The sequence below is a fragment of the Cyprinus carpio genome, chromosome A14, assembly GCF_018340385.1.
Source record: "Cyprinus carpio isolate SPL01 chromosome A14, ASM1834038v1, whole genome shotgun sequence".
NCBI lineage: Eukaryota > Metazoa > Chordata > Actinopteri > Cypriniformes > Cyprinidae > Cyprinus > Cyprinus carpio.
This window is the reverse complement of record NC_056585.1, coordinates 23,015,300-23,028,222: the sequence shown is the minus strand read 5'-3', so window position 1 is coordinate 23,028,222 and position 12,923 is coordinate 23,015,300. Positions and strand designations below refer to the sequence as shown.

At 37.6% G+C, this 12,923-nt stretch overlaps 1 protein-coding gene across 20 annotated transcripts in view; it reads right to left on the bottom strand.

Annotated features, from left to right (window-relative positions):
* Positions 1–6,140, bottom strand: part of LOC109104436 (ensconsin-like) — a 35,104-nt gene extending 28,964 nt beyond the window's left edge. For all 20 annotated transcript variants that reach the window (XM_042770266.1, XM_042770267.1, XM_042770268.1 and 17 more), the window contains exon 1: positions 6,000–6,140. In XM_042770266.1, coding sequence (XP_042626200.1) covers positions 6,000–6,045 — 46 coding nt within the window. In that variant the 5' untranslated portion in view covers positions 6,046–6,140. The remainder of the gene's footprint in view (positions 1–5,999) is intronic.
* Positions 6,141–12,923: the final 6,783 nt, after the last annotated feature.

The window sequence follows — 12,923 nt, the reverse complement described above, 5'->3', positions numbered from 1 at the left end:
TATTAAAAAAAACAAAACATATTCCACGATTATTTTGGTCAATATTATAATCACGATTATTTAACACGATTCTGAGGGGGCCATATGACCAAAACTTTATATGAGTGATTTATTTAAAGATCGTGATACTTACCAAATATATATTTCCTGTAAATAAGGTTGCTATGACATCTACATTGTAGAGACCAGTGGAATTTCAAACAAACAAAAAGTCCTCAAAATTATTGAAAATAATTAAACTGTCCATAACAAAAAAGCAAAGGACAAATACACTGTGTGCAGAATTATTAGGCAAATGAGTATTTTGACCACATCATCCTCTTTATGCATGTTGTCTTACTCCAAGCTGTATAGGCTCGAAAGCCTACTACCAATTAAGCATATTAGGTGATGTGCATCTCAGTAATGAGAACCTGGGGTGTGGTTTAATGACATTAACACCCTATATCAGGTGTGCATAATTATTAGGCAACTTCCTTTCCTTTGGCAAAATGGGTCAAAAGAAGGACTTGACAGGCTCCGAAAAAGTCAAAAATAGGGAGATATCTTGCAGAGGGATGCAGCACTCTTAAACATTGCCAAGCTCTTCTGAAAGCGTGATCATCGAACAAATCAAGCGTGTTCATTCAAAATAGCCAACAGGGTCGCAAGAAGCGTGTGGAAAAACCAACAGGCGCAAAATAACTGCCCCCGTGAACTGCAAAAAAGTCAAGCGTACAGCTGCCAAGATGCCACTTGCCACCAGTTTTTTTGCCATATTTTCAGAGCTGGCAACATCACTGGAGTGCCCAAAAGCACAAGGTGTGCAATACTCAGAGACATGGCCAAGGTAAAGAAAGGCTGAAAAAACGACCACCACTGAACAAGACACACATGCTGAAAAAAAAAAAGACTGGGCAAAGAAATATCTCAAGACTGATTTTTTCTAAGGTTTTATGGACTGATGAAATGAGAGTGAGTCTTGAAGATGGATGGGCCCGTGGCTGGATCGGTAAAGGGCAGAGAGCTCCAGTCCGACTCAGACGCCAGCAAGGTGGAGGTGGAGTACTGGTTTGGGCTGCTATCATCAAAGATGAGCTTGTGGGGGCCTTTTCGGGTTGAGGATGGAGTCAAGCTCAACTCCCCAGTCCTACTGCCAGTTTCTGGAAGACACCCTTCTTCAAGCAGTGGTACAGGAAGAAGTCTGCATCCTTCAAGAAAAACATGATTTTTCATGCAGGACAATGCTCCATCACACGCGTCCAAAGTACTCCACAGCGTGGCTGGCAAGAAAGGGTCCTAAAAGAAGAAAAAACTAATGACTTGGCCTCCTTGTTCACCTGATCTGAAACCCCATAGAGAACCTGTGGTCCATCATGAATGTGAGATTTACAAGGAGGGAAAACAGTACACACCTCTCTGAACAGTGTCTGGGAGGCTGTGGTTGCTGCTGCACACAATGTTGATGGTGAACAGATCAAAACACTGACAGAATCCATGGATGGGCAGGCTTTTGAGTGTCCTTTGCAAAGAAAGGTGGCTATATTGGTCACTGATTTGTTTTTTTGTTTTGTTTTTTGAATGTCAAAATGTATATTTGTGAATGTTGAGATGTTTATTGGTTTTCACTGCTGAAAATAAATAATTGAAATGGGTATATATTTGTTTTTTTGTTAAGTTGCCTAATAATTATGCACAGTAATAGTCATCTGCACACACAGATATCCTCCTAAAATAGCTACAACTAAAAAACAAACTAAAAAAAATACTTCCAAAAATATTCAGCTTTGATATTAATGAGTTTTTGGAATCATTGAGAACATGGTTGTTGTTCAATAATAAAATTATTCCTCAAAAATACAACTTGCCTAATAATTCTGCACTCCCTGTACAGTAGAATAAAAAGATACAAATGAAACAAACTGTGCTTTAAAGTTTATTTTATGCAAGTCTCAAGCAGTTTACAGCCTACTACAGAAATGAATAATCAAATGTAAAATAAAACAGCACAGTTTTCACTGTAAGAATTAAACTTTTTTGTTTCTTAATAAAGCTACAAAAGTCCTTCACTCAAGAGCAGTGTGTGATTTTGAATTTGTCTTTTGTTGTTTGATTAATATTAAGCACACAGTCGCAGCAGAAAAAAATAGCCTGCTGTCACTTTAAGAGCCACACGGATCCAATTTACCGTTACACAACTATTTTCATTCTCAACTCTTTACGTTCATTTATTACATGACCGACGAAGGTATACATGAATAATCACTAAGCGCCACAGTTTGACACATTTTTGCGTGTATTTGAACGTTTAGGTGCGCACCTTGAGCTAAAAGATAACTTTACACATCCTTGTTCTGTTCCGTCTCTGAGCGCATATCTCTTCCTGAGGAGCAGGACAAGTTCTCTTTCACGCTTTTAAAAACATGAATAAATATACTTCTATAAATCAAGCACGTTTCATTCTGCAAAAGTAATGTTACATGATTTTACTGATTTGCATGTGAAATTGGGCTTTTATGGAGGAACGAAACGAAAGGGGGTGGAATGGGGCGCAATAATCGTTTTATCTCAATTATTGTATTTTCATAATCTCTGGAGGCCAAAATCAAAATCGAAACCATTTTTCTATTAATTGCACAGCCCTACTCCAGATTATTGGGTGTCAAAATACAGGTATCATATCCACATCTATCAGATCCTGCACTACTGCCTTATGTCACGGCCACAGACAAAATCAAAAGCCAATCTGCATTGTTTCCAAAACCATGACTACAGATCATTGAGATTTAAATTACATTTTGAGAAACAACATGCACAAAAAACAGATGAGGGTTACATCATTCCCTCTGACAACAGCTGCACCGTTCAAACTTTCAGATGACAAGATGGGCTGTTTAACAAACACTCATTCACTCAGGCTGACAGAACACAAAGAACGGTTATACAAATACCAACACTATGCTCTCTATTTCCTGCCATGCACATCCAAGGAGAGCCAGCAGTCAGGGAGAGTCAGTGCTCAGTTGGGTCCTGTTACCGCTCACTGTTTGCCCCACTCTCTTTCTCTTTTTGCTGCATGAGCATCTCGTTATTGGCACAACAGGAAGTCTCTAGGACAGATGCTTGGGTAGGAACATGCCTGCACTGTCCAACTATTTAGGCCTCAACAGAAGGCACAACTGCGGTTTTACATAATCTCACATACTAATACATAATAGTGATGTGCAAAAATACATATTTTCAAAATCAACTAGTTGGCAAGTCATATAGGTTGGTTTAGAGTTCGACTGACCTTTCTGCATGCAAACTGTGTCAGAGCTAGATAACAGCATGCTAAGGGCACTTTTCCACTGCGTGGTATGACTCGGCTCGGTACGGTTTGCGTTTCCACTGCAGTTTATTATCGCTTTAGAGTGGGCGGGATTATTTACATGACTTTATAGTTGCACCACCTCTACTGCCACGACTGCTTCGCCCCATATAGCTCTAGCTGGATCCGCTCCTCTGCTATCAATGATGGAACGTCTGTACTTCCGCAACAGACAACGAAACTTTTTGGTTATTAAGAAAAAGGTGCGCTCGTTAAAAATAGTTGCATTGGCTCGTTGGCTGGCTGTGCTGATTTAAATCTAGCAATTCTTTTGTGTTTGTGTCGCAAGTTCAGTGACACAGGTAGCAGCGATTCTCTCCGGCCAATCCATGATCAGCAGAGCTTACACGTCACGTTTTGGTAACGGTACAGTTCACTTGAAACCTCAACTAAGGTTGAACTAAAAAAAGTACCAGATTCCAGGTACTGTACCCAGAGGAAACACCCCCAAAAGTGAACCGTACCGAGCCGTACCGTTCTGTACCATGCAGTGGAAAAGTGCCATAATTAAAGCAAAAGCACTGCTGCTAAAAATATTAAAACTTAAAAGAACTAGTCATCCTCATATTGACTAACTGGTTGACCCAACCCCATCCACAATGTAGTTCTTGTACAGGATTAGTGGGGATACCTAGGCTGTGTAAGCTTGGGCTATTTCAAGAGGCAGAGCGATGATGATGACGTGTGGACAGTAGGCCATGCTTGCTTCCTGGAGCCTAATGATAGCGTTATCATCAGCACTGGACCTTTAAGCAATCACATTTGCAACTTAGGTAGTACACCTGGTACATCACTGCACTTGCAATGCAGAGCCCTTTGGGTATGGGTCCTGTGAAACACGAGTCACAATAAAAAAAACTCAATGTCTTGTAGAATGAAGCTAAAATGGCATGGTTGCTTCAGCAAATGCATTTTTATCTCATGTTTGCTTTTAAGTCTGCATTAACCTTTTACTCAGAGAGGAGATGCACTGACTATTTAACAAGGAGAACTATAGCCCTTATTCTGACAGCCAAGAATGATGAGTGCATGATAAACAAAGGTGCTACCTATTTAATATTGACTCATAACCACCTTGGTGCATTATGATAACCAAACAGCTCAATATCACATGACTCTAACAGGCCATGTTATTTTTCATGCTCTTCAATAATAGCTTTAAAAATACAAGGAACAAATTCCTTACAAAAAAAAGAGAGAAAAACTAAGTAGACCCCAAAAGAAATGGTATCCAAGCATGCATTCTTGCAGACATAACCAAATATGTGCCGTTTTCTGACCACTGGACTCCACCCTATATTATGTTTGCAGTCAGGCCAGGGTTAACACCGGCAGGATGCAGGTCTTGATGAGAACCCACTTTGAGGTTTCTAACCGTACCATGACCCGTCTCGAGCAATCTAATGAATTCAGTTCAAGCTCTACAACAATGAATCTTCCAGAAAAGAAGCTAAAATGCCAAAACAAAAAGCATAAGTCTTTCAATGCTGTTATGTTTTCTTACAAAACAACTTTTACCCCTCCATGAGATCAACCACAGGCTACAGTGAAAGCTAAAGCTACTAGTCTATTAGTGGCATAGGCTAAACACAATGTATCAAAAGTGCAAATCATTCCTCATTAGCAAGTCAGAAGGGCATGCAAAACAAGCAACCCATGCATGTTTTCCTTAGAGGGAGGAACTAGTAAACAGAGTTTTATGGTTTGCTACACAAAGCAACTCCAATGATGCTGATAGTGGAAATATGACAGTTTATATTCATCCTCAACGATCAAATGGATAAAAGACCAAGTTACGGGTCCATCTCCAAGTGTAATAAGAGTCATACGTGTAGACATCCTGTTTAGTAATTAGAGGCAAAGATGGCCAACAACATCTGCAAGACAGAAGCTCACACACTCAGCATGATAAGACATCAAGAGAAAAGTACTGCTAAACATCCACAGATCAGTAAACACTACTTTAGTGATGCCTGTGTGATGTATGAACTGCACACGCCGAAAGTTTCACTTATAAAGGTCAAATCAATACAAAATATTTTACTCCATCAACCATGAATTTCTGACTGGTTCTGTATTTTAATTTACACGTGAACTATTTCGACATCACTTCCAGTGTCTCTGATTTTAGATAGGAAGTGTATATAGAAACCAACTTATGAGACCGCAGAGGGTTATACATATTTAAAAGCGTTATATTAAGTGGATATACAACAGGAACAACAATAACGATAAACGAAAGGATATAGACTCTGTAAGTTACCGATAAGAGCGCCATACAAAGCTGAGCTGATGTGTCCCTGTCAAACCAGACATCACTTATCAAACCTCCCTACAGACCCAGCGACAACAACACTAAAACCCTTCGTAATTCATCCTGTCTAAACATTAAACTGTACAAGAACATCACAGTGAACCAACACAGACTTCTAGTCTGGTGCTGCAGTAGGTTTAGCAGTTAGCTGGCCGTTATCCGTCCATCTAAGCCCGCTAACTCGTCCCCTCAGACCGCCTCAATGAAAGTAACGGATTCAAGCCCCCAGTCGCCCAAACAACCTCCAAACAGAGCCATAGTACTAAAGATATGTCATCTGACTGGTTTAAACAACGAGTACTCGTCGAAAGAGGTTGTAAATAGGTGAATTCTTACCCATTTGTGCCCGCAACCCTTTCAGAGACGTTGCACCTTCCGCCATTTTTGCCTAAGTTTTTTTTTCCGGCTGTTTGGCGCGCGAGGACACCGGCTGCTCAACCCGCCGCGGGCTCCAGACGGCAACAGCGACATCTAGTGTTAGACTGCACGCACAGCAGGACGCAGAGAGAGCCGTCGTTACTCGGGAGGAGCGTCTCGCTGCAGCCTGCGGTGGACATCCAACCCGGCCCACATCCAAGTGTGACGTCACAGACTACGCCCATGTCAAAATACGTCACATTCTCAATCATTTTGAAACAGGAAGAAGCATCAATAAGAAGATAATTTGTGTATTGTTTGCCAACCGCTAAAAAAGAAGCTGTTGTTTGCTGTGTCGGTAAAGTAAAAAAAAATATCTTTGGGTCTTTACCAAACGTTGACAACTTTAAGAACGTGTGCGTCATTTGTGTGCATGTGCATAAACAACAGTATTTTTAATTTCAACTTCACACAGGCACATTATTGATAGCAACAAATATACTTATGTGTGTGTGTGTGTGTGTGTGTGTGTGTGTGTGTGTGTGTGTTTGGGGGTGGAGGGGTGAGATGAGTGTTTTTATGTTGGGGGGGGTCTATCTATCCACACATGTATGTATATATGTATGTATGTATTCGTGGCATGCATGCGTACACACACACACACACAAATACATACATATATACATACATACATATGTAGATAGATAGAGAGACAGATAGATAGATAGATAGATAGATAGATAAATAGATAGAAGGCACAAGTCTTACAACATAAAATCAATTATGAATCAATGTTCAATATTTTTTTATACCCTTCCCCCCACACATAACACTCATCTTACCCACTCAGACACACACACTTCATCCCTCTCACACATATGTACTTACCTGCCCCCCACCCCCCCACCACACACACACACACACACACACACACACACAAAACACTCACATACATATAACCTCTTTAATGATATACTCTGATCACAGTACCCATGCACAGTAACTTGGGTTGGGCAAAAACCGCATCATTTCACAATGTCTTGCTGGATAACTCTGTGTATGTCACAAATTATCTTTGTATTCTTCTATGTTAACGAAAAGATCACCTAATGTTTGTTTGTCATGTTTTACAGCATTCTACACATTTTCAGTCCAAGCCTGATGCAGAGCAGTTCTCCCGGGTTAAGGGGTCCCTGCTGCAGTTTCACCAGTAAAGAAAATTACTAGTTACAGTTCACTTGAAGGACCACATAAGCCATGCAGTGGTGCATGGAGGTATGGTGAGAGCATTTCTTTAGATATTGATTGATTTTTGTGGTTTAAAAATCATAAATATGTTTATGTAGAATGATGAGGTAAATAATTTTTAGTGGACACATATACCCCCAACACGTATGTATTCTCTATTTTTAACAGGAGCGCCAAGAGGACATAAAGTGGAAGTTTGTAAGGGACATTGGTCCAGCGTGGTACAGAGTCATCGTGGGTTATTCTGTGGGGAGGTGACAGGGCCTGCCGTTCTCCAGATGGACAGTAAAAATCAACAGAATGCCATCAAAGACTACCTGGAGGGAGAATCGGAGGATATATTAAAGCAAGGAATCTCTCTGTGTAGTCTATGTATGTATGTGTGTGTACTGCATGTCAAGAACTGTTTATCTGATCATTCAGCTGCTCATTCAGCTGCTCAGACTTTATAATATTTGGAGCATACCTTTTGTTAAACACAACCAGTCAAAAGTTTTTGAACAGTGACATTTTTTTAATGTTTTTAAAGAAATATCTTCTTCTCATCAAGGCCTGCATTTATTTAATCCGAAGTACAGCAAAAACAGTCCAATTTTAAAATATTTGTATAATATTTTGCTTTTGTAATATATTTTGCTATTTAAAATAAAAATTTTCTATATTTCTATTAAAATGAAATTTATTCCTGTGATTTCAAAGGTGACTTACTCCAGTCACATGATCCTTCATTCTAATATGCTGATTTGATGCTCAAAAAAACATTTTATTATTATTATGTTAATACACTGAAGACTGGAGTAATGATGCAGAAAATTCAGCTTTGATCACAGGAATAAACTGTATTTTAAAATACATTCAAATAGAAAGCAGTTCTTTTAAATTGTAAAAATATTTCACATTACTGTTTTTGCTGTGTTTTGGGATCAAATAAATCCTGGCTTGGTGAGCAGAAGAGACTTTAAAAAATAATAAAAATCTTACTGTTCAAAAACTGGTGGTGTATATTATTATTATTATTATTATTATTATTTTTTTTATTTTTTTTTGTAAAATTGTACATGTAATTATATTTATAAAATAATAAATATAAAAATACCCAATGAAACAATGGATGCCTTTTTCATTCATCTTTAAGTATGTGGAGGACCTGGACATGTTTCATATCAAGTTGTGATGAACAAGGCCTGAAGGTCAATGTCATGTTACTTATATAATCTATCAATGCAATCTTTATTCAGCCTAAGTATGTGTAGCCTACTGCAAATGGGGAACTGTTGATTCTATCATTCAAATGTTAACACTTTATGATAAGTGGAATAAATCTTTAGAAAATTAAATGACAATTATACAATACCAACTTTTACAATAAATTTGCATACTTTTACAATACCAAAATCTAATTGTCCCCTTTAAATTTGATGCATTTCAATTTTGCCTTGGGTAGGTCAAAATCGTTTTTTAATAAATGTGAATTTATCTCATTACATAAATGAACAAGGTAAGGTTTAAAAAGTTTTAATTGACAATAAGCCTACTTTAATCAACATAAGCGTTTTAGGAGCTGTTATGATGACAAAATCAGCTCCGTATATTAGACATATTAAATATATATTAGATTTAAGTTGTGACATTTTAGCCTAGACATCCTTTACAAAAATAAGAAAACGTGTATTAGTAAAACGAAGGACAATATTATTTTATTTAGATCCCATTAACTTCCATAAATTGTTTCAACATACTTCCGGGTTTCCAGGTACGGGGATGGGGAAATCACATGAGGAGACGTATTTGATATGGGCGTGGCTTTCGTTTACGTCACACTTGGACGTGGGCGGGGTTGTGTCGGGATGGGCGTGACTTCTGACGTCACACTTGGATGTGGGCGTGGTTGTGTCGGGGATGGGCGTGACTTCTGACGTCACACTTGGATGTGGGCGGGGTTGGATGTCCACCGCAGGCTGCAGCGAGCCCTACTTGTTACTCGGTGGGTTTCAAACCGGTGTCCGTGACCGCGAGAGGGTGCTATGGGGTCTGAGGGAAACTTGAGAAAAAGTAAAAAAAAAAAAAAAAATCCGTACATATAAAGATATACTATAAAGACAAAAGATAATGTTTTATAAATTTGCTTTGACTTCAGACAATATAAAAGCCATTTAATTGATTTTGGAAATGGCATGTTGTCTTTAAAAAAAAAAAAATCTCACATTAAAAAAGGTGATTTAAACATGAAAATATGTAACTCTTTATATTTTATGAATGATTATAATATTTGAGGGGTCCTTGACATCAAACAGTTTGAAAATCCTTATTATAAACACTCCACTGTCATAATCCTTTATGTATATATGCCTGATGTGTGAAGGGGTGCTTTGGGGGCTCCTTTTTCCAAAATTAACCAGAAGTGGCCCTCTCTCAACAGTTATCAACAATAATGTTGTGGTCAATGTTGTGTGTACAAAACAGTAACGAATGGTACCTGTTTATTTTTGCTTACATCTTTCAGTTTGAGACGTCGTCGCTATTGTATTGCTATAGATTGTGTGCGTCTTAAACAAGCTCGAATGTACTCCTATTTACGTGCTGCATATTGATATAGGCTTTCGTTTATCGTTTGATGAAACTCGTTTGTTAAATGAAGCCCAAGTGCCACCAACAGGCCTATAATGTGAAGTGTAAGCAGTTCAAGGACAGAGTTACATAATTAGATATTTGGAAATATTTCTTTTATTGTTATTTTTTAAGTTATGCTTTTAATGCCAAAAAATAAAAAAGTATTCATTAAACAAGAAGTTTGGTGCACAGGCTTGACATATTTTCCTTTTACTTCTATACTGGAGCTTTGACAATATGTTGAATGAGAAACTGACAGGATCAGCTAAGCTGTGGTCAACCCCTCCCTTTAAGAAAACACTATATTCCCTTTGGCAGTACTGCTTTTCAGGCATCTCAGTCTGCTTCCTTTCATTTTAGCCATAGTTTGCTGGCCCCTCATTAATTTTTTACAGCAGGCTGAGCCTATATCAGTTACATGTATTAAATTGCTTACTGTAAGCCAATAATGGATGTGCCTGTGAGGGAATGTCAGGGCTTCCGATATACAGAGTAGCTATATGAAGCTCTAGTCCATAAATCCCACAGACATACAACAGAGCTATAATCTACAACAATAGCTGCTATGACTAATTCATTGACCAGTGCAGGGCAGAACAAAACTGGTTTCATAAACTTGTGTGACCTGAACTTACAACTGATACACCTGAATATAGCATTCTGCAAAAGATAGTATTTATTTATATTAATATTTATTTTCACAGTGATTGTGTTTTGACCACTATTGTCAAAATTGTCATGCAAGCAGAACTGAATTAGTATTATTTTAATTGAACACTGATGATATCTAAATATAAAATAAATATAAACTGATATGTGTCACAACCTTGATAGTCTATCTATAAGTGTTAAATCATTGTTGTCAGATGTTGAAGAAAGAAGAGTATAGAAGTATGAGTGAAACCTCATACATGGGAACACTGTTGTGTATTTTTTTACAGTCTTGTGGGAAATTCTTTCAAGCTTCTTGTAGAAATACAAAGAATGGGAAATTAAGAGGAAATGGTGAGGTGGAGGCTGAAACCTTCCTTTCCCTGTGAGTTAAAATGAGCTCACGTAAGGCCTACAGAGAGTGGTTGATTAATCCCTTCCTTGAAATCTGTTTTGGCAACACTCCCTCTATTTATGAAAAACACACAATGTTAATCTTTCGAAATATAAGAAAGAAACTAAAAGCAGACGAAAATGTTGCCCTCTTAACTTTCTGTATATTATGTCATTATACAGAGGTATTATGTGTAGCTTTATTTTTTTTACTGATTCTTGAGACATGGAACAACTTTACCTGCCACTCATTTTTAAAATAGCAACATTTGCACATTGAAGGTTATCAGAGAGTGGCTTGAATGTTCTTAATTAAAATGTATTTTGATTTTCATACATTTTTAACCTGTCTTCAGACCTGCTCAAAAGTATAGATTTAAATATGTACCAAATTTAAGATAAACAGAAATATATCTCTAAAATATATATCTAAAGAAAAAAGTGCTATCGTGCTGACAGAAGAAACTTCCTTGTAATTATTTATATCTATATTCCCCCTTTGTGGTTTCACAGCAATGTCCCTACTCTGTCAGTGTCAAATATTTATAAAATAAAATGCTTGAAAAAGAAATCTGAAAATTAAGAGAAAATTGAACCAATGAACCAATATTTGTTATGTTATGTATCAGAAGTCAGAAAGAGCTTTATTGCCAAGTAATTTGTTTTGGTGACAAAAGCTTCCAGTACACAGAGACAACAAAAAAATAAAATAAAAATAAAAAATAAAATAAAGATATGTGAATAAAATACACATTTATATATAATAAAACAAAAATAGACAAAAATTTTATGTGGCGATGGAAAAGATGGGTGGTATCAAATAAATATAAGTGGTTTTGCACATATTTTATTGTACAATGGGGAGAGCATTTAATTGTTCTTGAGGTAGATTGCCTGGGGAAGAAACTTTTTCTGTGCTTAGCTTTCCTGGTGTTCGGTGCTCTGTAGCACCGGCCAGATCGCAAAAGTTCAAAAAGGAGATGGCTTGGATGTGAGAGTCCAGAGTGATTGTCGGAGCCCTTTTCCTCAGTCTGGATTTAGTTCTTGAAGGCTGGGCAGGGGAGCACCAATAATTCTCTCAGCAGTCTGAACCGTAGTCTTCTGATATCTGATTTTGTAACTGAGCCAAACCAGACAGTTATTGAAGTGCATAGGACAGACTCAGTGACGGCTGAGTAGTACTGTCTGAGCAGCTCCTGTGGCAGGCTGAACTTCCTCAGCTGGTGAAGCAATTACAATCTCTGTTGTATGTATCTATTTATTTTTTTGGCATAGTGTCTTGTGTATTTCAGATAGGTGGAGACAAACCTCCTTATTTTGACATTCTGGATTATTCACTTGCAGTTGCTATAACCTTTGTTGTAATTTGCTGTAAAACAGCAAGATTTCTGGAATCTTCTAAGCAAGGGCGTAGTATTTAGTAGGGACGCTAGGGACATGTCTACCAATATACAGCGACTACTAAATTGTCCCTAGCAATAATTTCGATCAAACAATTAAATAAATGTATATGTAACCACTGTTGTTGTAATTTCGACCATATCTGAAATAGGTCATACCATTGATATACCTGAGAAGTTAAAGTAAATATGCTAGAAAATTGTAGTTTCTAGTGCAAAATGTTATGCATTTTTCACATTCTAATTTCAAACCATGAAACTAATACAGCTAGCTAAACAATGACTGACAGGGGTGGGGTGGGTTGTAACACATATTTAAAAAGTTATACAACCATCTCCTTATATAAAACTATGATTTTTTTTTTCTTTTTGCAATTTTACAGAATGCCTAGACAGTGGAAAAGAAAGACACAGATAGGTGTGCCTGCTAGTGTTTTAAAAAGGGTGTCTGATGGGGTCACAAGGAAGGGAAAGTCAGCAAGATAAGTTGCAAAGGAAGCATTCTGTCAAATCAACTCAGTTTAATAGTGCTTTTAATGATGCCTCAAATCAGCTTACAGAGAAATATAGCTGTGAAAATGAAATCTTTATTTAGTAGTTC